Source organism: Monodelphis domestica, chromosome 6 (assembly GCF_027887165.1).
Source record: "Monodelphis domestica isolate mMonDom1 chromosome 6, mMonDom1.pri, whole genome shotgun sequence".
Taxonomy (NCBI): domain Eukaryota; kingdom Metazoa; phylum Chordata; class Mammalia; order Didelphimorphia; family Didelphidae; genus Monodelphis; species Monodelphis domestica.
The window spans coordinates 130743073-130769476 of NC_077232.1; the positions used below are offsets into that span (position 1 = coordinate 130743073).

The window sequence follows — 26404 nt, forward strand, 5'->3', positions numbered from 1 at the left end:
GCATTCAGAGGGATTAAAATCTAGTTTTTTTTTGAGGCAAAACACAATATTGCTTCAAAAATAATTTATATATTTGTTTTTCTCTACACATATGGCAGAGAAACAATTTGGTCTTTCATTAGCTTATTTGCTCATTTTTTAAAAATCAAGTCAAAATATCTCAAATCAGGTTGATTTTCCAAAAGATCATCCAAAAATATAGTAATGTAAGCAAGACAGAATTTGGTGTCCGATAGTTTCAAAGTGAGTATTTCAGTACAATACATGTCATAAAGATCTAAGTCAGCCCAATAATTAACAGATCACTTGGGCACCATAAGCAATTGGCTAGGTAGGATAAGGGGTGTCTTGAGGCTGGCATGACCAAACTCAACTGTAGGAGGCTTTCTAGATGTCTTGATCAGGTTAATGTCCAGGACACTCCCTTAATTATGTAAACAGGAGTAAAAAAAAATTGACAAAAGTTTTAATTCTATCAAGTTACCATTTTAGTCCTATTGCTTCATTAACCTTAAATGATTACAGAACACAATGAAAATTCTGCTGAAACGTCCTTCAGCTACATACTCTTAATTAAGCCATTAGAGGTCTCTAAGCCAGGAAGAAAATAGCACATATTATTAGCAAAGCAGGTAGCAATTCAGTACAACACCAGGATATTTTCAAGGTTAGGACAAGTGCTGAGTCCTATTCCTCATTTGGACCCAAAAGAAAAGTCCTTTCTGTGGCAAAGGGGAAAGAGCAATTGACCAAGAGCCAGATAACTGTGTTTTAATTCCACCTTTGACATTAATTAGCTGATTCACTTTAATTTAATCACTCAGACTCTCTGGGTCACAGAATAACAAGGGAATTAGAATGGGATGTTCTCTAAAGCCCTTTTCAGGGCTAAAATTCTGAGACTGTGAGCCTGCTTGTACCCCACCGCTGTATGTTGTGTCAGAAAGAAGAATTAAAAAGCAGTCTCCTATTTTTATTGGTTTAAATCAGAGGCAAAGGTGATGAGGAGACTTCTTTATTCCTAAGTCAGGTTTACTACTAGATCCTTATTAATGTGACTACTTCATCCCATGAAAACAGTTCATCCTGCGAAGTGATCAAATATATTCAAATTTGTACTATTCAAAGTTAGATTTACATAAAATGTAATAATTGGTTCCAGCCCAATGGAAATATGCAGTGTGGATTTGAATAATGCAGCTACTGCATGGGATTCATTATTTGTCCTAATTGGGATCTAGCTGTTACAAGCATGCATTTCAAGGGATCTTCAAGCTGAATGTAGATATCAAGATGACTCGTCACTACCACCTGCTGGACAATATGCCGAACATTGATTTAAGGATGGGGGAAAAGAGATGCATAAGACTGGTTTTGCCATAACTCTTCATTTCTCAAAATATTTTAAGCTGGAAAATCCAATCCACTAACTTTGATCTTCTCATAAATTATTATCAATTGTTCTTTTACTGAGTCTCTTACAGGATTTTCTATATATTCTCCAATTTGAAATAAGAATTTGATAAATATGCTTTTCTAGGTAAAAATGAAACTTTCACTTATTTTATATCTATCTACTTTTGTATTTAGCTAGTTAAACAGACATACCTATCAGCCGATTCTTGGGCCAAAGTTTTATTCAGATGATTTATTGTGGTACAGATGGGATCTTGGGATTCTCAAATGCTATCTAAATGGAATACAACATTTTAGATAGATCTTACTAAGTGAGAAAAGCTTGTCAATGGACTGAAATCTATTATTAAAGGGAGAAAAACTACCTTAGTTTGAAGAGCCTTTAGTGGTGAATGTTTTGGTCAGAGTAATTCATAATGAATTACTGCTTTATGAAATCATAGAAGGATTGAGTTATACAGAGATGGAAGGAAAACCAATCCAATGTGGAGCTGTGAATTGATCCAGTCATTCTAGAAAACAATTTGAAACTATGCCTTAAAAGTCACTAAACTGTGAATCTTTCACCTTATGCCTATACCTCAAAGAGATCAAAGAAAGAGAAGGACCTCTACATCCACAAAAATATTTCTAGCAGTTGTTTCATAGCTGCCAACTAGAAATTAAGGGTAAATGATCTGGACATATAGGAATGTCATAAAATATTATTGTACCATAAGAAATAAAGGAAATTTAGACAAAGATGGGAATATCTCTATGAACAAATATAGAATGAAATGAACAGAAGTAAGATATCAATTTATTTACTGACAACCTTATATAGAAAACAACTTTAAAACTTTAGAATCTTGATCAATGCAATGATAAATGATGAGACCAGAGAACAATGAGATTTGCTATCCACTACCTGCTATGGAGGTGATAAATTTAAAATGCAAAAGAAAATATGGATTTTTAGATGTGTTCACAGGGGGAATTTGTTTTTCTAGAACAGTGGGATCAGACTCAAATAGAAACTAGGGGTGGTTAAGCTATATAAAACAATCTCTTCTTGTTGTTGAGTTTTGTTTTGTTTTTTTCTGTCTTGACACCTTGTGATCCCATCTGGTCAGCAAAAATAATGGAATGGTCCACCATTTCCTGCTCCAGTTCATTTGACAAATGAGGAAACTGTGGTAAACAGGGTTAAGTGACTTGCCCAGAGTCACCCAGCTAATAAGTGTCTGAGGTCAGATTTGAAAGATGGGTCATCCTGACTCCAAGACAAAGGCCTTTTGAAAACCAGATATTAAAATGCCCTTTGTTCCACTGGATTTTTATTTTGTTAACTAGTTATATCCAAATGATATTTTAATGTGGCTTTTACGTGTTTGACACCTCCGATGCATATTTATTATGAGGGTTTTCTTTTCATTTTTAATCAAAGGGAACAGTGGGAGGGAGATATAATAGCTATAAGAATAAATAATTTCTAAAAACAAACATCATAAAAATCACAGATCCTTGAAATATTGACTAATGGCACTATATTTCACTGCTGCTGAGAGAGTGTTCTTTTCTGTTTGTGGTGCAGAGAGCAAGGGAGGTGGGGTAGATTTGTTTCAGATTTCTATAATGAGGGAAATTTGAAAAAAAAACAATACCAAAAGTTTTTTTTTAAATAATATGAACTTGATCTGAAAAAACAAAATAATAAAATATAATGGTATCAAGTCTGGACTCAGAAACTTCCTAGCTGTGTGTGATCTGGCAAGTCACTTAATTCTGACTGCCTAGTCCTTGCCACTCTTTGATCTTAAAATTGATACTAAGATAGAAGATAATGGCTTTTAAAAAACAATTAATGGAATTATAGAAGATTGAGCTATAGGAGTATCTATAGAGTAATAGAAAAAATCCACTGAGTTTCAGTAACTAGATCAGCAAATTATATATATGCCCATAAATATCTACATGACACTATATACAGAATTTTCTGTACTTGGACTGGTCCTATAATTTCATTGGTATAAGGGGCTCCCAGTGAGAAACACTTACCAATCAATGCAAATCAGCACCTTCTCTACAACTTTACAATCTTTAAGAATTGTCATGGGGCACTGAGAAGCAGCTAGGTGGCTCAGGAGATAAAGACCCAGACTAGAAGTCAGTAAGACTGAGTTCAAATTTGGTCTCAGACACTTATGAGCTTTTTAACCCTAAGCAAGCAACTTAACCCTGTTTGCCTCAGTTTCCTCACTAGTAAAATAGTGATAATGATAATCTATCATCTGCATAAACAGAGGAATCACAGGGTTGTTGTCAAGATCAGATTAGATTATATTTGTGGAGGATTTAGCATGATGAAATAAAATTGCCCAAATAAGGTTCAATGAGATTTTCTTTTAAAATTTTACATAAGGGTTGCTTGCAATGGTGGAGAAAGGATGAAGGTAAAGAGGATAGCTTGGAAATTGTATATATCTTAGGAGAATGGTCATTTAGTGCATAGATTAGGTCTATGGAAACGAAAGGATATGAAATAATGTAATATCTGATTTTAAATAGATTTCAGCTGATATTCCATCAGGCAGGAAAATTAATTTTTACCTAGATTTGAGAAGACTCTATCTACTCTAAGCAAAAGTTTTCTAGTGCCCCAGGAAAGTTGTTCTCTCTATGCCAAAAATTCTTGATATAAAAGGTAAAATAATCCATCACTTACCTTTTCAATTAGCTCATAGCTCTCCTCCAGTTTGAGCAACCTATTCTGTATCGCACTTGAAGCTCGTTCATAGACCGTACGCCACTCTTGGAAATCACTTTCTGAAATCTCAGCCACAGCAAAACACAAAGTCCTTAACCCTAAAGAAATCAACATACCCCATGGCTAAATGTGTGGTTTTCTTGGGGATTGTAATGTTTAAATTTTTTATTTAGTGACTAGTTACAAGAGCTGAATTTATTTGGAGAACATAAATTGAAATCACGTAGATGAGATTTTTTTTAATTGAGTAGGAGGATTTTTAAAGTCCTTTTAAGAAAAGAGATTTTACACTTAGGGTTGGTTGCCTATCTTAATATGTAATTAATAACTTTCAACACCAAGAAAGATTCCATATATTAATTACTCCCTATTATAGTGACTTCAATAATAGGTTGTTACTAGGTTTCCTTTCTTCAAATTAGATAATCCCAAATCTTTCATCCTTTCCTAGGAAAGAAAGGCAGTTTGGAATTGTGGAGGAGGCATGGGATTTGGAATCAGAAAACTCAGCACAAACTAGATCAGGGGGAAGGAGGTTGTAAATCTTTTAAGGTCTCTGAGCCTCAGTTTCCTCATGTGTTAAAATGGGCTGTGTTCTGTCTTAGGGTCCTCTGTTTCCCAGTCATGCTTGTTTCTTCCTATAGAAACATCAGGAGTTGATAGGGGCCAGGACAGATAGTCTTGGTAGCCACCCTTACGTCCCAAGTCATGCCTTAGGGAACATAGAAGGCAAGACCTGGGACCAGGAACCCTGAGCCCAACAACCAGGGCTGGGGTAAGGGACTATCCTGAACCAGGTGCTCCTTGGCTTCTTCACCCTCCCAACAGATATGGCAAATGAGAGTTATTTCCACCATCCCCATCCCAAACCTCACTCAAACTGCATTAAGACACTCATTCCCTCATTGCTGTATATTATTATAATCCACTTTCCCATACATATTTTCCTTAGATTTAATGTCTTTTAAGGATTAATCTTAATATTTTCAAATGCAAATATTATGCATCTTGATGGTCAATTATAAATACCCTTCCAAAAAGCAAAAAAAGACTAGAGGGAAAAGCAAATTATTGATTATTTGTGGTTTAAGTCAAATAAATGGAACTATTTGAGCTTGCCTGTACTATACTATTAACCATAATCAAGATTTTAAAGAATCTGAAAGTTACATTAGTAAATAATTCAAATAATCATCAAAAATTAGGCAAATTATTTCCCTGAGTTTAAAAACCACACTTTATTACGCTCACCTTCCGTAGCAAACTGCTCTAAGTGTTTTAAAGTAATTTCCTTATATTTTGAACTTTCAGCCAGACGGTCATAAATTACAGTGTCCTGCAATATAAAAGATAAAAAAATCATCATTTACTTAATTAAGTGAGCCAATTTTACTTGATCTTGTGTTAATAAAAGCAACAACATAGCAAAACAGCACTCAAAATAAACACATTTCTGAGAATTAACTTTTAATGCCTAAGCATTTTCCTTCCTCTAAAGGTAAGAGGATTTCATGTGAATTTTTTAGTCTTTCTAATTTGCTTCCTAATTATTCTATTTCTCAAGGCCCCATATCTTGATAATCTGATCTTTATTCCAACATTGTTGGAGGGCTCCACAAACCCAAAATGTCAAATAAACAGAATCTAGGTAAATAATGTTGTTTTTGTGGGTTCCCAGAATATTAGTAGTGGCTTTTATTTAAGATATTTTCTTTGTAGTAGTAGTCATATTCTTCTAGTTAATTCTTCTGCTTAGGTTTATTGGTTTTTAAGAATTTCAGTACATGGCATTTTTAACGTAGGCTTTATTAGACCAAGACCCAATAAATTATTACCTGAAATTACTTTCTCAAAAAGTACTGCCCATTTGGGGCTCCAGTCTCAGAGGTGAGATTTGAAAACTGACTAATAGAGTTAGATTTACAGCCCTTGAGAGAAACAGAACCTTGTGACCTCAACTCAGATGGAATACTCTAGGTCCCAATTATCAATTTCTTTTCATTTCTCAATGGTAGGATGAGGAGACAAGGGAAATGGGGAATGACAATTTCCCCTCATGGCTGCCTCCCAAGAATAAAAGTTATAGTTTATTAATTTCCTTTCTCTGGAGGCAATTAATATTTGGAATGAAATTGGTAAAGGCCTTTTAAAAACTGAAGGAATCTTTTCCATAAATTTAAAGTTTTACTGAACAAAAAAAAAAACCTGATAGGTAGGAAAGGTAAAGAGAATAGTCTATACTATGGCCAAATATTTTATATACAAGATATTATCTCTAAATAGAATTAGCTTTTAGCTGACTCCCCAGCTTTAAGAGTATTCAGAAACATAACACAATCTTCAATGGTAATGACATATGTTAATTACAAAGTTATGGGGAAAAGGATAAGAATTTTTCAAATATTTAAAATATTATTTAAGGTAATAGATCAGTTTCATGAATATAAGAACTGCCACCATTAATGCTCCATCTCTAACTTAGTAGATAATTTTTTGAGTTGCTTAAGACTTGGAGAAAATAAGTGACTTGTCCATGATCACACAGTTAAAATATTTCAGAGGTGAGAAGTGAATCCAGGTTTTTCTGTACTCTATCCACTGCACCAGGTTACTTCAAGTAATATTTATAAACAATAAAAATTGTTCTTTTCAATAATATTTGAAATTGGCAGTTTAAGTCCAATAATCAAATAATCAACATGTATTTAGTACTTATTATATGCCAGGCACGGTGTGAAGGTCTGGGTAGGATGTGGTAAGAAGTAAAATATTTCTTGCTCTGAAAGATACTTTTTAAATGGAAGAGACAACATGCATGTATGTATGTATATATTATGCATGCATATAGATGTATAGGAATACATGCATAACAAATTATATAAATACATATATATATATATGAAAAATATGTAGCTTTTGAAAGGTAGCACTAATAAATAAATGGGAAAGGTGCTTGAGATGTCTTGAAGGATCAAATGAGACAATATTTATAAAATGCTTTGCACAATGCCTGGTACATATTAGTCTTTCTCTCCTTCTCTCTGTCCTTCTTCTTTAATTCTTTTCCCTTTCCCTTGAAGGGAACCTGGGATTACAAAAAGCAAAAGTGAAGAGGGCATGAGGAACAACAAGGAAAGAGATGGGAGTGTTTTTGTATGTGTAAAGAGAGGAGGCACACGAGGTCAGAGCTTTGGGGAATATTCACAGGGAAGGGCATGACAGCCATGACCATGAATCAGCAGAGGACATTGAGGAAAGGCCAGACTGAAGTGGGGACCACTGAGAAAGAGTCCTGTTAGGATAATACAGAGAGGAGAGAGAACCCAGAAAGAGAAGGGGAGCAGCAATGCCAAATGCTGGAGAAAAGTGAAGCAGGATGAGTGCCTGAGAAGAAGTGATTATATTTTGCAATTAATATGTGGTTGACATCTTTGTAGAGCAGTTTCAATGGCATGATGAAATTGGAAGCTGGAATGCAAAGAGATTGGGGAGGCTTGGGTGTGCTGATTGGCCACAGAAAAGGAAAAATAAATAGAGAGATGATAGAAAGTGGATGATTGCAAGTCAATCATTTAGAGAAGACAGGAGGATACAGGATCTGGGTGAGAAAGGTTCCCTCTTCATCAGAGATTGAAGGAAAGGAAGACGTGGGGTTGAGGAGCACATGAGGTGAAGAGGAGCAGAAATTTCTCATCTCTAAAGTGGAGAGAATAACACTACCTACTTCATTAGGTTGTTGTTAAGCATCAAATGAGTTAAAAGTGCTTTATGCTATGTAAAATGCTAGCCTCCTTTTCCTTCTTCTCCTCCACTTTCTCTCTCTCTTTCCAAGGAGAAGAATTTATGCTCTAATAATATTGAAAAAAATGAGCAATTTTGAAAGACTTAGGAATTTTGATCAATGCAATAATCAACCACAATTCCAGAGGATCAATGATGAAGAATGTTACTCATCTCCTGATGTGCTAAATATGCAGAATAATATATTATTCATTTCTGTCCATATCCAATATAGGAATTTGTTTTGTTTTTCTTGACTTTGCATGTTTGTTATAAGACTTGCTTTTTTCCTCTTCCAGTGTGTGTATGTGTGTGTGTGTGTGGGAGAGAGTAAAAAGAAAATAAATGCTTGATAACTGAAAAAAAGTGTCATCTAAAATTACTTTGCATTTATTTTTCTGTGCCTTACATAACCCAAGAAAAATGTAAACTATTTTTGTCATTATCTCCAGTGACTAATACAGTTTTGAACATAGTAAACCCTCTCTCCCTTTTAACCCTTACTTTCTATCTTAGTAATAATTCTAAGCCAAAAGGGCAAGGGCTAGGCAATTGGGGATAAGTGACTTGCCCTGGCTTGAATCTATATTCTTCTAGCTCAAGACTTGATGCAGGATCCACTCTGTCACCTAACTTTCCTGTATATAGTAGGAACTTGACAAAAAGATATTGAATGGAACTAATGTGAACTATTGCAAGAAAAAGATAATGGGAAAAAAGAATATACTTCAGAAATTTTAGACCTCACAGGATGCTCATATTTGTGAAGCCTTGATAGTATAAGAATATAATCACATGCCATTATATACCACAATGGGAAAGCTGTGCCAAAATTACTACTGAAGAAACATATGCTACTTCAAAAGAACTGATAGTCACAGTGTTTCCATGGATGAACCTCTGAGAGTGTGACCATCACTTACACACAGCAAGAAGATGACCATGTCTCATCTGCATCCACTTTCACTAAGGAGATAGCCTCGTATATATATTAAAAAAAAGTTATTGGGGTTCCATCTTAGTAGATGTTTTGTACATTTTCTCTCCCCTCTTCACAATTAAAAAATAATAAGATTCTTCCTCACTTTATTGGCTATCACTCATGCCAAGCTTAAGAAAAGGATAAGGGAAAAGGAGATAGGGAACTGACATGAAAGATAATATTTTAAAATTATCATCATTATTGACATGAATTTGAAATCTTTTGAACAAATTCTTGACCATGAAATATGAGATTTCAGATGTAGGCAGCTTCAAATCTTGAATTTAAAAAGTAATTTAAAGAGACTGACACATTAATTTTTTTTTATGCCAGAAAGCTTAAGAATATCTCACTTCTAAAGAGTGACCTATCAAAGACATCTTGTTTTAGAAAATATATAGAGAGAATATTAACAACTCGGTATTTTCACTACCTAGTACAGTACCCAGCATATAATAAGTTTTTAATAAATGAGTTTTGACTGATAGACTTTCTGACCTGTCCTTGTAACAAGATTTATATTTCTGAAAAAATTATCACATAAGAAATCAAAGAAATTATCAAACCAAGCCAACTAAATGACACATGAAAAATACCACAAAATCTTCCCAAAATTAAGTTTCAAAATGATATCTCTAAAAATATTCATCTATATTTTATAGAAATCAATGGTTTCATAGGTAACCAAATGTCAGAAAGCAAGAAGATAAAAAATCATGAACTTTTGAACCTCAATTTCAAATTGAGTATGTTTCAAAGCAAGGTTCTGGAATTCCATTTTCTATATTTCCATAGGATCCTTGGAAAAACAGTTCAAAAAAGAAAATAATAATTGTTCTTGTGGTCTTAGATAGGGAAAAGACATGGAATGATGTCTTTTCAGTTCTCCAATGTACATTATAAAGAACCTGTTGCTAAAGTACTGTTTCAGTATACAGTAGAGAACTGTTTCCACATTTTTGAAGCCTGCATGAGCAGAATACAATCTCGATAATACTCATCTTTAAAAACTCTTAAGTAAGGGTTCAGTTATAATGCAGAGCTGCTCAGAGGCAGCCATTGATTCTTTTAGCTCCTCTAACTCATGATCACTGTTTATTTGTGCAAAGAGTTGCTATCTGCATGGTGAAAGGAATATCCATATTCGTGAAATCACAAATCCTTCAATTGAGTGACAAAGTATTGCCAGCAAAATTCATAGGCTATGTATGTGATTATAGTCTTATTTTAACATAACCAACCCAGAAACCCCAAATCTGTTATAGTTAAATCAATAAAAGTAAAATTATAGTCAGATGAAGACCTTTTTTCTAAATATTTAGATTATAACTATGACTAAAATAGGGCTTTTCATTTTGATAGTGTGTAAAAGACATAAAGATACTATTAATATCGACCATCATATCTGTAATTTAAAAAACCCAAATTTAAATGGACTTCAAATTTTATACATAACATTTTACAACATAAACATTAATATTTATGTACTAAAAAGTGAATTATAAAAAATAACCTAGCACAAATTCTTCAAAGCATGAAGTTTATGTAGAAAGAACCCCTCATTTCGCTAAAAGAGGCTGGATAACATTACTGTAAAGCATCAACGGGGGTTGATGTCAGCGACTTCATGCTAAACATCTGTGTTACATTTTCATCATGGAAATTTTTTCCTATTTTCCTAGAATATGCATTTATAAACGCTCATAAATCAAAACTCTAACAATGCAAAATAGAACCTTACTGCTCCTTTGCAGTAGAGCCGTAACTTCCCGGATGGAGTGCGGACAATCACTGACATTCTTTTTCTGGTGCTGAAAGAAAAGAGGCTTTTCTTAATGTGCACTTATACCAAAATGTGCATAGAAATGCTTGCCATGCATCACAGACTTTAATACTCGCAGTGCAGAAATAAATTCGAACCAATAATGGGCCACATCCTTCCGGACAAACAAATTATTCTCCAGGTGTAAAGTGAGGCATTTGTTGAAGCAACATTAACTTTTTCAGGGCACTAAGGTGCAATTTACTATCTAGGAGGAATAATTTAGAAAATGGTCCTCTAGTGACCTGAAAGAGTTAAGTTACCTCCCCAGATGCTGCTCCTGGGGAAAAACTTAATCCCTGTGATAGTTCTAGCCCAGCATTTTCAGATTTGGTATATTTATCCAATAAATTAATATCATAAGTAGATGAATTGAATGTTTAAAAGAGAATGTATTTAAAAAGGAAATGTAATCCATTTACCTTTAATTTTTAATAAAAACACTGATAAAGTGAACTACTGACCCTTAAAACAAGAACTTGGACATTTAAAACGATCCTGTTTTTCAGTAACTGGAGGCAGCCCACTAGCATCATGGAAAAATCTAATTTACATAAATGAATTTCAGCTATCAAGAGCAAACATTTCATCACTGTGGTTGATGATATAGATAAGCACAGTTTAATGAAAACTGCCTGCCAAATGCACAAAATGTTTCAATGCATCAATGACGAGACAGCAAATTACACAGAGAATAGAATGGCACCATAAAAAAGATGCTCTGCCTTCATTTGGAATCCTACATGTTCTTTCCCCACGACTGGAAAAAAGGTCCATTTATGACTCAACTGAACCTCTGTTTATTTCGTCCTCCCTTGTCCCCACTCCATTTATAAGCAAGAACTGTTTTGATATTAGTTGGCTATGTTCTAGTCATTCAGTATAGCAGTCTACCTCACACATTGATAATTGCATTAATATTAATTTGCTTTTACATTTAATTACAATTAATAATTAATTAAATAAAATAAAAATTCATTAAAATAAATTAAATTACTAATACATTGTTTTAGATATTTTTATTTGATGGTAATACATCAAATTCAGAGAAGCTTCTATCCTTTTGTTCTTTTTTTTTCCTCTCTTTTTGCAGGAGCAATGGCAATGGTATTGAAGCAAAGCACCATCATTGCAAAGATCATTTGGGATCTCTGATAGTTGTGGGGCAATTCTTTGTAAATTATAAAATGCTACATGGATGTAAATTGTTATTACCAGCACTGACATGATTACCCTTAAGAACATTATCAAAAGTATTTTTGCCTGAAATGGCTATTTGAATGGGAGGCAGGGTATCCAGGTCCCACATTTCTATTCCTAATGTTTGGACCCAAAATCTAATGCTTGGACCAGGCCAGTACTGATCAAGAAATACACTGAGAAGGGATAAGTGACTTCCTCAATCCCATATAAGTGCAGGAAAAATCAACCAAAAGCCCATGGCCAATAGGAAGGGAGGGTTCTACTAGCAAAATGAGCATCAAAATAATGTGAACTGCCTTTCAAGCCAGAAGTATACAGGGACATGTGTGGCTTGTATGTCTTTTGGTTTTGAGGCAGCAAAAGCAGATAGCTCCTGCAAGAAAATCCCAGGATGGAGACTTTAGAAGTCCTAGGGAATCACAGCTAAGCCCAAGGAAGAGCAAGACCACAGAATTCTTAGACCACACTACACAGGTTCTGAGACAAGGGTTTCTGAGGTCTCAAAACACTTATGCCTGAGATTACAGAAAGGGCTACGAATTTAGTCATCTGAATTTCAAAAATCCAAGGATCTTATCCTTCAAAGTGGAGGTTAGAAAAATCCCAGGGGACTTAGAACAAGAAAAAAAAAGGGATTAATCATTCTGGCAAGTAGTGAAGTAGAGAGTGGTATTGGCACTTGCATAAAGCCTCAGTTCAGGAACTAAAGCTGCAGAGATTAATAAGTCATAGAAAACACCAAGGAACCTCAAAAATTAATGTGAATCTAGAGATGCTCCAAGTTACTCCACAAGAAATGCAAAAAAGAAATTCAAAGGAAAAAATGGATTTTCCATAAGGACAATATGAGTTCTTTGGATAAATGAAGCAGGAAATAAAATAAATGCAAGTAGAATAAGTAGTTCAGTGCTTAACAAATGGAAGCTTCGAAATTGGAATAGATCAGATAGAAATCAATGACTAGAAGACATGAAAAAATATGAGAACAAAATTAAAAGATATCAAATAATGAACTATCTCAAGTAAAAAGCAAATGTCCTAAAAATAGGTCAAGTAGAGATAATCAAAGATCATAGTATCTCTGAAAACTCCCATTCTAAAAAAAAGGGTAGGTGTTCAATTTCAAGAAATCATAAAGAAAAATTGTCCAAATCTATCAGAACACAAGGGAAAAATGAAAATAGAAAGAATCCACTAATCATCTCCTGAAGAGAACCCCAGAGAAGTCCCAGAAATGTCAATGACAAAATTTAGAATTCCAGTGTCAAAGAAAAAAAATATTCCAGGTATCCAGAAAGAAAGAAACAGTTCAGGTATATAGGAATTACAATTGTAATCAAACAAGATCTAGAAGCTTTTACTAAAAAAGGGTAGAACCTGGAATATAATGTTTCAAAAGGCAAAGAAAGGAGATATTGCTACAATCAAGATTAACTGCAGCAAAGCTGCAGATAATTCTACAGAGGGAAAACACAGATATTTAATGAAACAGGGGGCTTTCAAGCATCAACTACAAAAAGATCAAACCAAGTAGAAATTTTGAAAGATAAATACAAATCTAGAGAAACCTAGAAATGCAAATATGTTTGAGCAAAATGGAAGAAGCGATGTAATTTCTCATAATTAGGGTCCATGCAGAGAATAAACATGGAAGAAAGGATGGAAGAAGTGGCATTAGATGAATCTCATTTTTTATTTAAAATGGACAGAAGAAGTGAACCCAAACACACAAGTTTGGTATAGAAAAACCATTAAACTCAACAGGGAAACAAGTGGTTAAAAGAGAGGGTACTACTGAGGAGGCAATGAATTCCAAGTCAAATCAACTTCCTGATCCTGCAGTAGGGACCTAAAAAGATGGGAAAAGAACTAGAATCTAAGAGGGTGACTTAACTTGCTTTTTAGACAATTGGGAAATGGGTTAATAATTTGTGGTGTACGAATGTATTGGAATATTATTGTGGCATAGTAGATGACCAAAGAGATACTTTAAGATAATCCTGGGTAATAGGAATTGAAGCAGAAACAATGTAATTATGAAAAATAACCATGAAAGAATTAAGAATTCTGATCAATCAAATTTTACCAACTTTTGTTTCCAGAGGACCTATGAAAAATATTATTAATCTGAGAGAGAACTAATAGACATAAGGTAATTGATATGTACTTGGGACATGGCCATTGGGTGGATTAATTTTACTTACTTTGACCATTTGTAACAAAGGTTCCTTTCTTTTTTTCTCTTGTTTTATATTTGAAGAAGGGGACTGGGAGAAGAAAGGGTGATCAATAGTGATGCTAGAATAAAATAATGCCTCTGTAACATACATATTTTTTAATGCACAGAAGAGAACAAAAGAAAGCACAGACTGGATAGTTTTGAAAGTTATTGGGTAGAATTTTTAGAAGCAAGCAAGCTCTATGAAATTGAGAATCCTCTTTTTTATTCTCTGTATAAAGAAATGCTCTTTTTCTGGTGTTTAGGTTTAGAATAATTTGTTTCTTAAAACCATAAAGGAAATTGGTTTAAAAAGTAATCAGAAAAGAAGGATTTATCCCCGTTTGACAAAGATCAAGGTAGGTGCAGTTCTTTTAGAATAATAGAAATCATTTCTGAAAATTTATTTATATACCTAAATATAATTATATATGAATAAAAAACAAGTCACAGAAATAAAACTGATCAATGTAGAAAGGGGGAAATAAACAATTACCTAAGAAAAACATAAATAGAAGCAGAATTAATTGATTTTCTAATTGTTTATCCTAAGGGTTTGTTCTTTGTTAGTTGGCCATTGACCTCTTGACTTACTAAGGATGCAGAATGGAAAAATTGTCTAAAAAATGTTCATCTCAAATCCTATTCTGAAATACTTTGAAATGGGCTGCCTATGACTATCACCCACAGACACGCCTATTAACTATTATATAGACAAAATTTTAATGCTTTAGAGTAAGCCTTATTTAATTCAGTTAAACAAAAATGGAAATAATGATTATTAAATCACTTAAATAAAAACAAGCATTAATGAACCCCATAGATAAATGATTAAAAAATAATAAAAGGAAGGAATATACGATTTACCTGGTAAACTCTAGGACATTGAGTAATTCATATCTTTCTTCTTGTCCAAGCTAAGAGAAAAAAAAAACCAATAGTAGTAAGAAACTGTCTTTTTTTTATTTTTGTATAAAATTTAGTATTAAAACTGTAATAATGTATTAATAGAATATGTTATATAAAATTGTTCTCTTTTGAAATATATTTTCTAAATATGAACTTACGGAATCTATAATAACCGAATCAGGTGTTCTTCCGGTAAAAACAAAATTCAACTGTCTAGCAGCTCTGACCAAGGCTCCTTCATCTGTTTTAAGAAATAATTTGATATAAGTAATTACCATGGAAACTGGAGAAGCATTGTGGCTGGCCTTAGAGTAAGAAAGACCTGGGGAGGGGGGGCGGGGTTCAACTCTAGTTGGTAACATTTAATAGCTGGGTCATGACTGTGGCCAAGTCCAGTTTCTGGCACATCTTAGGAAGTTACAAAATACTGGTTGACTTAAGTTTTCAATGTCAGAGGCAACTCTAATGGAGATAAGCATCTAGGTGGCATAATGGATAGAGCGCCAGATTAGGAGTCAGGGTGGGCTAAATTCAAGTTCTGTTTCAGACACTAGCTATGCATCCTTTGGGAAATCTCTTAACCTCTATTTGACTCGGTTTCTGTAATATGTAAGTTTATGTAAAAAAGGCTTTCTGATAAATATTTGAAAAATTAAATATTAAGCACAAAATTCATTCTGGGTTCAATTTTATTCTTGAAGATCTATTTAAAATATATCCTTTTCTCAGCCTTTATAACTATTGTATATTGCACAAAATAATCTTTGATGTCTGAGAATATTTCAAGACTTTGGAGTCATATCTTTGAAAATGAAACTGTGTTCCTGGGGCTATAAAACTTGTACCACAGGGCTTTATATAATAGGTGTTTAATAAATGCTTGTTGAAATAAACTGGGAATGTGGGCTAACTGCATAAATGTATCCAGAACATTCCCTGGGTTTCTGTTAATGTATGTTATCTCACATTATAACAGCATCATGGCATAGTTCAAAGGGCATTGATCTGGGGAGTCATAGCATCTGGGTTAAAGTATTGATTGGCTTTGCTACTGATCATATGTTTTTGGGGAAAGACACTTACTCTTTCTAACCCCAGTTTCCTTACACATAAAATGAGGAAATGGGACCAGTGGATTTGTAAGGTCTTTTCTAGTTCTGACATTCTAAAGATTAATAGAAATTTACCACTTTGGCTCCCTGAAGCCCATGATTCTTGCCCATTGACTTTAGAATCGAAGTTTGATCAACAAATATATTGACCAAAATGGTAAAACTGGTGTTTTGCAATTTCAAGGGAAAGGAGCAAGTATTTATTCAAAGCTTAAAAGTGCCAAACACTGTGTTAAGTGCTTTACAAATATTTAGTTTGGACTCTATGAACTATGACAACATTTTACAGGGTACTAGTTTATTTTGTGGAGTTTTATAAATTGCCCACCATATCAATATAAACATACTATTTTTTCAGACTATGTTTGCTTTCTTGAAGGTTTGCATTTGTCAAATTGGCTATGTAGCAAGTTTCAGAATTAGAGTATTACTAAATCTCACATTACTCATTTGGTACTAAGTCCTTAATGACTACTGTAATAGAAGCAACATTGATGAAATTGCCTTGAAAATCTTTTCGAAAACCCTAATCTGTTCTCACCAAACTAAAATATAAGCTTAAAATATAAATTAATTAAACATTAATATGTTTATAATATATAATAATGTTTACAACATATAATACATTTATAATATATAATAAATATGTTTAATAATAAAATAACAATAATAAATTAATGCTTAATTAATTTATATTTTAATAAGTAAATAAGTAAAATAAGCAACAAATAAACAAATACAATATAAATTAAATATCAATAAAATAAATATTATTTGTGTAATATTATTCCATAGTGGAAAGGCATGTACATAAGGCCTAACTACTTTTGGGCTTGCAGAATTTGCTTCTTCAACGTTTACCTGCAATGTTTATTATTCTTAAATCTGTCCATAAAGAAGGAATAAACAGCATATGCACTGTTGACTGTGTATCAAAAAATGTTTTTCCTTTAAGTGCTATTTAAGTTCATTGTTTGGAGAGGCCATATTAAAAACTGAAGTTATGCATTTCTATGTATTGAATTATCAATTGTTCTAATTGGGTAAATGAAGCCAAAGTTTCTCGATTATGAAATGGAGACTTTTAGAATACATAAAGTAGATTTTATCAGATATTGATTATCTTACTTCTAGAAATTATACTGGTTCACTTTGGGAAAAACAGTATCTAGATAATCCTAAATCCTAGAAAACAAAATGTTATTTGCAAACAGAAACATGTCCTTTGGTGAAAATTCCAACAATCAAATAGTTGTTACCTGGAGATGCAGCTTGGTAAATAATCTTATCACCTTCTCGTTCTGGTACTGCTGTATGACAGACAGCCATCATTGTAAGAAATTCGCATATAATCGGTGCTGTTGGCTAGAGAGAAAAGAGCAAATACATAAAATTGTGCTCATCGGTTAAGTGTTCTAACCAGGGATAGCAACATTACCAACACGTCTTTCCAAGATTCCTTTAAAAATCAATATTTCTATGGGTTAAGATCCGAACACCACCAATTTATAAGTGAAAATTTGCACTGAAGAAAATGAATAGGCAAATATTCTCTTGTCTGGAAGGTTTTGGTTTCATGACTAACTCATTCAACAAATATGAATTGAATTTCTTATTACATATCAGATACTTTGCTATTCTACAATGGACGTAGGAAATATGATGAAGAATAAGACATAATCCCTGCTCTCATGAAACTTACAGTACAGGTGGGGAAATTAAAGGGGATTACTAAAATGATAACTTGAAGTTCCATAGACACACAAAAATCTGAATTTTATCATGGCATCTGACACAATTTTATATGCTGCTTTTGGGGATAAGTTGCTCTGAAATTTAATGATTGTGATGCACTGGAGAGCAGTGTAGTTGGGAGGATTTAGAACTGGCTGAAAGAATCCAGATATGGACCAATGTCAACTTGGAAGGCTATTTCTAGGAGAAATTCCCTGGATAATTTGTCCTGGCTCTGTTTTATTTAACAAACATTCTTATCTGTGACCTGAATAGAAGACTTAGGTAATATATGTATAAAATCTGAAGATGATAGGAAGGAGATGAGAGAGTGAGAGCGAGAGAGAAAGAGAGCGACAGAGAGCGAGCGAGAGAGAGAGCGAGAAAGAGAGAGAGAGAAACAGAGAGAGAGAGAGAGAGCTGCATGACAGAATCAGGATCTAAAAAGATTTCAGTAGACTAAAAAGATGGGTTAAATATACGAATGTGAAATTTAATAACAATAAATGTGACTTTTGCATGTATGTTTAAAATGACTGTCTAAGTACAAGATGGAAGACATCAGGTAGGGGATCATTTATTTATCTGGACATTTCATATTTAGTTAAAAAAAACAAACAAACCTACTCCACATAGATTTTTTTCTTTTTTTCCTTTTTTGCATCCAAAGGCCTATGACTTAGGAGCTAAGCCACCTAAGGTAGTCATAGATTCCAAGTGGTAGCTTCCTTACACTAAAACACAGAGGATAATAATACAACACATTGCAAGATAAGGTTTTTAGGGAGCTTCCAATCAAAGAACCAAGTAGGGTGCAAGAGGATGAGGAACAACTTTGGGCAGGGATGGGCTTGTGAGCAAGGGTTTAAAGAACAGAGGAATTAAACAGAAGATGCTGAAGGATGCTTCTAGGCAGAGGAAGAAAATGTGATCAAAGGCACCTGAAGAGGGAGAGCCTAGAGGGGAAACAGAGACGGGTCAAAGCACAGTTCTATTTGACTGGAGCTTGTTGCACACAGAGGGAAGTCCCAAGAGATAGTGTTGGAAGGATATGATTAGTGACACTAGAGAAGAAGATGGGCAGACAATTCCAAAAAAGGTGGTTCCTATTTTTAAATTATTTTCTTTTGGCTTTTATATCTTGAAGTTCTAAGCCTTTCTCAGAAAGAGCTAAGACAGCTTCCTGGGCAGTAGCCCTTTTCATTTCTGACAAAGTAGAATCTTACTTCAAAAATGATCTTCACAGAATTTCAAAAGCAAAATGTGATTAGTGGATAACAAGGGAAATAATGTTTTATATTTCTAGTAGTTTTAAATGTTGTAACTTAACTGGCAGGTAATTCAATATAGTGAAAATTGAAGGAAACAATTTTGTGGTGACTAGTCCTACTAAAATCAGGAGATTAGTTTTTATGTAGATCTAGATAAAATATGATTCAGGATGCCAAGGGACAATATATTATTATTCAAATTTTATCAAATTCATTCATACATTTATTTAATTATGTGTTGATTTAATTAAATATTGTTAAAAAATCAACTTCACAAACACCAAGTAGGGAGGCCTAGATAGAGATTGTCTGAAAAAAGTGGAAGATTTTGGTGGGCTGTAAATGCAACAGGAGACAATTTAATATGGTAGCTAAAAAAAAAAACCAAAAAACCTACCAATATTTGGCTCCAATAAGGAAGCCATAGCTTCCAGGAATATTCCTGCTCAACTCTATAATGGAAAGACCACCATTGTGGTATCGTGTTCAGATCTGGGCACCACAGTTTGAGAAAGGCATAAGAGGGAGGAGGTCAATCACGACAGTCAAAGCTCTTAAATCCATATCATATGAGCATTTACTAAAAAACATGGAGAATGGTTAGCCTAAAGAAGAGAAGACTAGGGTACCTGAGATGCTATGATGTGGAAAAGATTTTTTTGGTTAGTCCCTGAGAGGAAAAACAGGAACAATGCACAGAAATTACAGTTAATTTCAAAGAGATCAGAGTTTTCATTTCAAGAAAATCTTTCTAACTTATCTAAAAATAAAATGGGCTGCTTCAGGAAATAATGAGTTCTTTATCCTTTGAAGATTTCAGGAAAAGGGAATGACTTCTTGATCCAGTATGCTACAGAGTTGACTCTGGCTGTCTACGTTTCTACCAATACTGAAATTATGTGATTCTGTGCAAGCAGTACTCATTAGTTCACAGGAATAAAGAGATCCACAATTAATTAATGGAAGTAATTTTTTAAAAAACCCATAGGGTTCTGGTTGTTTATATTATTAGACCAACTTATTAAAAACTAGACATTCTTTGCCAGCTTATTAAATATAGATTTAGCAATGTCATTTAAAATTTTGAGAAATAAGTGTACAAATGAGAAATTATGATATTCCCAAATATTCATTATTTGAGAAGGAATATAGAAAAACTAATCTGTGCTTAAGAAGTCCCCTTTATAATTTCTTATAAAATTTAAATAAAAAAGAAAAAAGTTTCCATGCCACTTACATGATTGCTTTGGAGATTTTCCAGCAATGATGAATCATTAAATATTTTTTCTTCTCCAGGCTGTGAGCCCTGCCTAATTTGGGGATGGGTGAGGGGAGAAGAGAGGAAAAATTAGTTTCATCAGCATGAGCATGGATCTATTCGTTACTCATAGTTCCCAAGACAATCAGCTAAACTATACTAAAAAAAAAACACTTAATAAGGTAAGCATAATATTTGTATTTCTAAAGAAAATATTACAATGTTGACTAACAAAAAAGTCACTTGCATCAAGAATACATGGATTACAACCCAATATAGTCAATGTACTAAAAGAGGACTCATTTAAAAAATCTAACAGAAATGAAAAGTAATATTGCAGCTGATTTTCCAGATGTAAAATTATGCCATAGCAACATGAAATAGAACATTAAAACATTTTAATTATCAGGAAAGAAATAAAAGTACTTAAATACAGAATATCCTTTGTGGTGATTAAAGATTTTCTTAGACTTGTATTATTTATTTATACACATATGTGTACATTTACATTGGTTTGCAACTGTTAGGAACTCCCTGGTGTGAGAACCAACTCCACTGAGGTAGTCCAACAACTGATCTGTAATTAATTTTCTTAGAGGATCATTTGCCTGCTGGGACACTCTGAACAATTGGGTGACACTCTGAATAGTTGGGTGATTGGTCTATGATCACACAGCTAGTAGTACATATCAGAAGCAGCAATTGAATCTAGCATCAGTTTAAGTGTATAACCTGTACCTTTGTAAATCATCCTCTAATTAAAGTAAAAGAGCAGAAAAACTTGTTTTCCTTCCTTGCCTCAAAAACATAAATTGCTCCACTTCTCCATGCTCAGAGAACTGTTAGCTATGAACATCCTTCCTTCATTAATGGCATTCATTTGGTCTTTCTGAAACTGCTGCATACATTTTTAATACTCTAAACCACTATAAAACCCTCTGAAAACTGGAACTAGTTCCTAACTATTTTAATAAACTGAGTAATCTGATTACATAGAGTGGTCTTCATTTTATAACAACTGTTTTGGACAAAGAGCATTGATGTTTTTCCTTTTATTTCATGTTATTTATTAATATATCCTATAAGGATCATATGGTAGCATTTTTCTTATTTATTTGTAGTCTAAATATTTGTCATTATTTAAAGCAACATAGTATTTCATTGCTGTTAGGACCACAGTCCACGAACACAATTACAAAACAGTTCACACAAATAACGTTAGGCCTAAACAATTGAAAAAATCATTAATTGCTCATGGATAGGCTGAGTTAATACTGTAAAAATGATAATCCTACCTAAATTAATTTACTTCTTTAGCATCATACTGATCAAACTATCCAAAAATTATTTCATAGAACTAGAAAAAATAATAACAAAGTTTCATTTAGAGGAACAAAAGGCCAAGAATATAAAAGGAATTAATGAAAAAAAATATGAAGAAAGGAGGCCTGGCTATAACACATATCCAACTATGTTATAAAGTGATAATCATCAAAACAATCTGGTACTGGCTAAGAAATAGAGTGGTGGATTAGAGAAATGGATTAGGTAATTAACATATGGCTGTTAATATCTATGGCAATTTAGTGTTCATTAAAGCCAAAGATTCAAGCTTTTTGGGAAAAAATTTTTGGGAAAACTGAAAAGCAATATGGCAGAGATTAGGAATGGACCAACATCTCACATTGTACACCAAGATAAATTCAAAATTGATATTTGATCTCGAAATAAAGGATGACACCATAAATAAAGGAACATGGAAAAGTTTACCTGTCTGACTCACGGATAAAGAAAGAATTTATGACCAAAGAAGACATAGAGAACATTACAAAAAAGTGAAATACATAATTTTAATTACAGTAAATTAAAAAATTTTTTCACAAGAATTAAAAATTGAGGGGATGTCCTCTAGTTCGGGAATAGCTGAACAAATTGTGGAATATGTTGGTGATGGAATGCTATCATGTTATAAGAAGTGATAAAAGGAAGATGGCTTCATAAAAAGGTTTAAAGACCTACATGAACTACTACAGAGCAGAATAAGCAGAACCAGGAGAACACTGTACATAGTAATGGCAATATTGTACAATGACCAACTGTGAAAGACTAAGGACTTATGACAAAGAATGCTATCCACCTCCAGAGAAAGAACTGTTGGAGTCAGATCAAAGTATACTATCTTTCACATTAGTTTATTTATGGTGTTATTTTGAGGTTTGGGTTTTATATGATTATTCCCTTTCAATAATGAACAATATGGAAGTATGTTTTGCATGATAATACATGTAAAATCCAGGAAAAAAATGTTTTTGCACAAATAAGACCAATGCGACCAGAAGGAAAACAACAAATTTGGGGAAAATTTTATAGCAAATATCTCTGCAAAAGTCTCATTTCTCAAAATTAAAGAGAATTGGGTCAAATGTATAAGAATATAAAACATTCCCCAATCAAGAAAAGGTCAAAGGAAATGAACAAGTAGTTCTTAGAGGAAGAGATTAAAACTATCCATATTCATACCCCAAAGAGATAATGGACAAAAAGACTTGTACAAAAATATTCATAGCTGCGCTCTTTGTGGTGGCCAAAAATTGGAAAATGAGGGGATGCCCATCAATTGGGGAATGGCTGAACAAACTGTGGTATATGTTGGTGATGGAATACTATTGTGCTAAAAGGAATCATAAAGTGGAGGAATTCCATGGAGACTGGAACAACCTCCAGGAAGTGATGCAGAGCGAGAGGAGCAGAACCAGGAGAACATTGTACACAGAGACAAACACACTGTGGTATCATCGAACGTAATGGACTTCTCCATTAGTGGCGGTGTAATGTCCCTGCACAATCTGCAGGGATCAAGGAGAAAAAAACACTATCCAAAAGCAGAGGACAAACTGAGGGAGTAGAAACACCAAGGAAAAGCAACTGCCTGACTACAATGGCTGAGGGGACATGACAGAGGAAAGACTCGGAGCGAACACTCTGATGCAAATACTAACAACATGGCAATGGGTTCAAGTCAAGAACACATATGATACCAGTGGAATCACACGTCGGCCACGGGGGGGTGGGAGGGAGGAAAAGAAAATGATCTTTGTCTTTAATGAAAAATGCATGGAAATGATCAAATAAAATACTATAAAATTAAAAAAAAACTATCCATATTCATATAACAAAAATGTTCCAAATTACTACTGGTTAGAGAAATACAAATTAAAACAACTTTGAGATACCACCTGACACATTTCTATTGTAGGTGTGATATGTGTCTTCTAGCATGACATGAGCAATGGAAATAGGTGTTACATGAAAGTATGTGTATAATCTATATCAGACTATTTGCTGTCTGGGGAAGGGGGAGAAGTGGTAGGGAGGGAGAAAATCTGAATTGTAAAATGTCAAGAAACAGTTATCAAAAATTGTTTCTACATGTAACTGAAAAAAAAAAAACTAAGAACATTTTAAAAAAGGACCATAGTCTATCTAAACTTTTATTAAGATCATAAAGTTTAAGGTTGGAATAGATTTTAGAGAAAATCTAGCCTTCTCAGACACTAAGAAACAGAGAACTTGGTTGATATGCCTAATATAACACAGGAAGCTAGTGGTTGAATCATGTCTTTTGAGCCAGTTCTTTCCACAGGTAGAAAAAAGATGCATCCCAAAGTATTATAAGCAAGTGGTTAAGTCTTATATATAATTTTGCCTACATGAAGAAGGCAGGACACTGAAAAACAAATGGAACTGAGATTGTTCATTTCATTGATTAAAGTACTTATTGTGATGATTCTACTCACTCCTCACTACATTCAAAATTACCAAAGTTTCTATGAACCTGTCCCTTTTATAATTTCCAATTCATCTCCAGTGAATATTATATTACTTGGTATTTGTTCAGTCTTCCCCAACTCATAGGAATCTCTTCAGTTGCTTTACAATTTTGAACATTTGAGTCTCCTCCTTCTTTCTCTGATCTCTTGGACACATAGACCTAGCAGTGATATTCCTGGGCCAAAAGATACAACAATTTAATGCCTTTTTGGGTTTAGTTACAAATTGCTTTCCAGAAATGCTAGGCCAAGGATGAGCTTCATGCATAGTTCCTTAGTCAGCTTGTCTTGCCATAACCTCTCCATGTCTTCCCATAATCCTGTCATTTTCCTCTTTTTCCCCCTATACTTTCTGGTATGATATAACTTTAATCTAGTTTTAAATTTCATTTATCTTTATTAGTGATTTGAAGCATTCCCTACATGGTTATTGATAGCATGAATTTATTCCTTTGTGAACTGTGTTCAGATCCTTTGTATGTTGGATGTCAGACATCTTTAACAGAAAATTTCCCCTGATGTATTGTTCCCAATGAAGTTTCTCTTCTAATTTCAACTGATTGAGTTTTTTCTGAACAGAACTTTTCAATTTTATGTAATAAAACTGCATATTTTCTCTGTTATGATCTTTGCTATTCCTTTTCAGGTTTTAAAGATTTCCTCTCTAGTAGCAGTACTATTATACCATATGCCCAACAGAGTAGTATAAATGTCATAGAAAGAATGATAGCAGTGGAAATGCAGTGGAATCCATAGGGGAAACATTTTCAAGGAAGAAGGGCAGAAATGGTTCTCATAGTCTCAAATTTCTATACACTAATTTGAAGAAAATGCATAAAAGTGAATCATATATTTTAATTATAGGAGAGAAATACAACCCTAAAAGCATCATTGAGACGTGAGAGGCTGTATCACTAGAAGCACACACTTTTTTTTAAAAGATAAGGCTAAAAACAGGGAGGAATAGGCGATGGAGATCACTCTTCCAGAAAAGAAATGAACACTATGTGTTGCTTTCAGATCTTAAAATTAGAATATAGATGGAATAAAATTGAAATAGGAGATCTGAACTACCTAGAAGCTTCTCTCTGCTAAGAACATAACATTTAGTAAGTCCTTAGTGATCATTTCATTTCTTAGAAGTTAGAAGTGTCAAAAGGAATAGCCATCTTGAATCTGATTCTGACCAATGAGGAATTGGTTGCTGAAGTTGAAGCTAAAAGAATATTAGGAAAAAGTGATGAAGGAGGGAAAATATCAAGCAAGAGGATGACCCTGATATATTATCAGATATTCTTAGAAAGGATTTCAGAGTTCAAAGAAAAACGATGTAGGATCCCATTGTGAGTTTAAAAGGAAAAGCTAATTCAAGAGGAATGGAAGACATTAAGTACAAAATTCTGACAATACAGCCCCTAGTTAGTTTAATGAAGGAAGAAACTTGCCTAGGCCTTCAAAAAAATCTATGTGTCTATAAAGGAATCTCAATGGCAGGCTGAGATTTTTAAAAAGATAAGTACAGAGTGAAAGTGAATGTACACAACTCAAGAGGGATACAAATGTTTCATAATTCTATAAAATGGCATTGTGAAGGATAAAGCAGAGATATGAGTGGAGGCTCCTCATAAATGCTAACAATAAAAAGAATTTTAATTAAAACCTATGTTGAGGGCAGGAAGAACAAGGAAAAGACAGAATCATGAGATGGGTTCCATACTGGCTATTGAAATACAGTGTGGCACAGCTGATAGATGCGGGACAGGATTTGATTCTTTTATACTTAGTAGCTATATGACGATAAAGAGATCATTTAAATCATTTGAGTCTCAGTTTTCTTATCTGTAATAATACATGCAGTACCTTATAGGGCTATTATGAGAGATAATGTATAAAATAATGTAAAATAAAGAGCTTTGCAAACTTCAGGGCACTATATGAATGTGTTTTCATTACTACTTCATGATACAAAAAATGTTTTATGGATCAGGGTCAAAGTGGATAGCATTTCTAGTAGAGTACTGTAAGTCTCTGAATTGCCCTAGTCAACATTTTTTATTCAGAACTTGGATGACAATATAGGCAACATACTTATTAAATTTTAAAAATTTATGTGATGACAATGT

The 26404-nt window shown here is 33.6% G+C and overlaps 1 protein-coding gene across 5 annotated transcripts in view; it reads right to left on the reverse strand.

Moving 5' to 3' along the window:
* The window catches only part of ATP8A1 (ATPase phospholipid transporting 8A1), a 284236-nt gene that overhangs the window by 131426 nt on the left and 126406 nt on the right, over positions 1-26404 (reverse strand). For all 5 annotated transcript variants that reach the window (XR_008912864.1, XM_007496505.3, XM_056802573.1 and 2 more), the window contains 7 exons: positions 20431-20503; positions 17448-17553; positions 15235-15317; positions 15035-15084; positions 10666-10735; positions 5414-5498; positions 4121-4260 (listed from right to left, as the gene is read on the reverse strand). Coding sequence is in view for 4 of the 5 variants with exons in the window: in XM_007496505.3 (XP_007496567.1) it covers positions 4121-4260; positions 5414-5498; positions 10666-10735; positions 15035-15084; positions 15235-15317; positions 17448-17553; positions 20431-20503 (607 nt within the window). In the remaining variant the exon portion in view is untranslated. The remainder of the gene's footprint in view (positions 1-4120; positions 4261-5413; positions 5499-10665; positions 10736-15034; positions 15085-15234; positions 15318-17447; positions 17554-20430; positions 20504-26404) is intronic.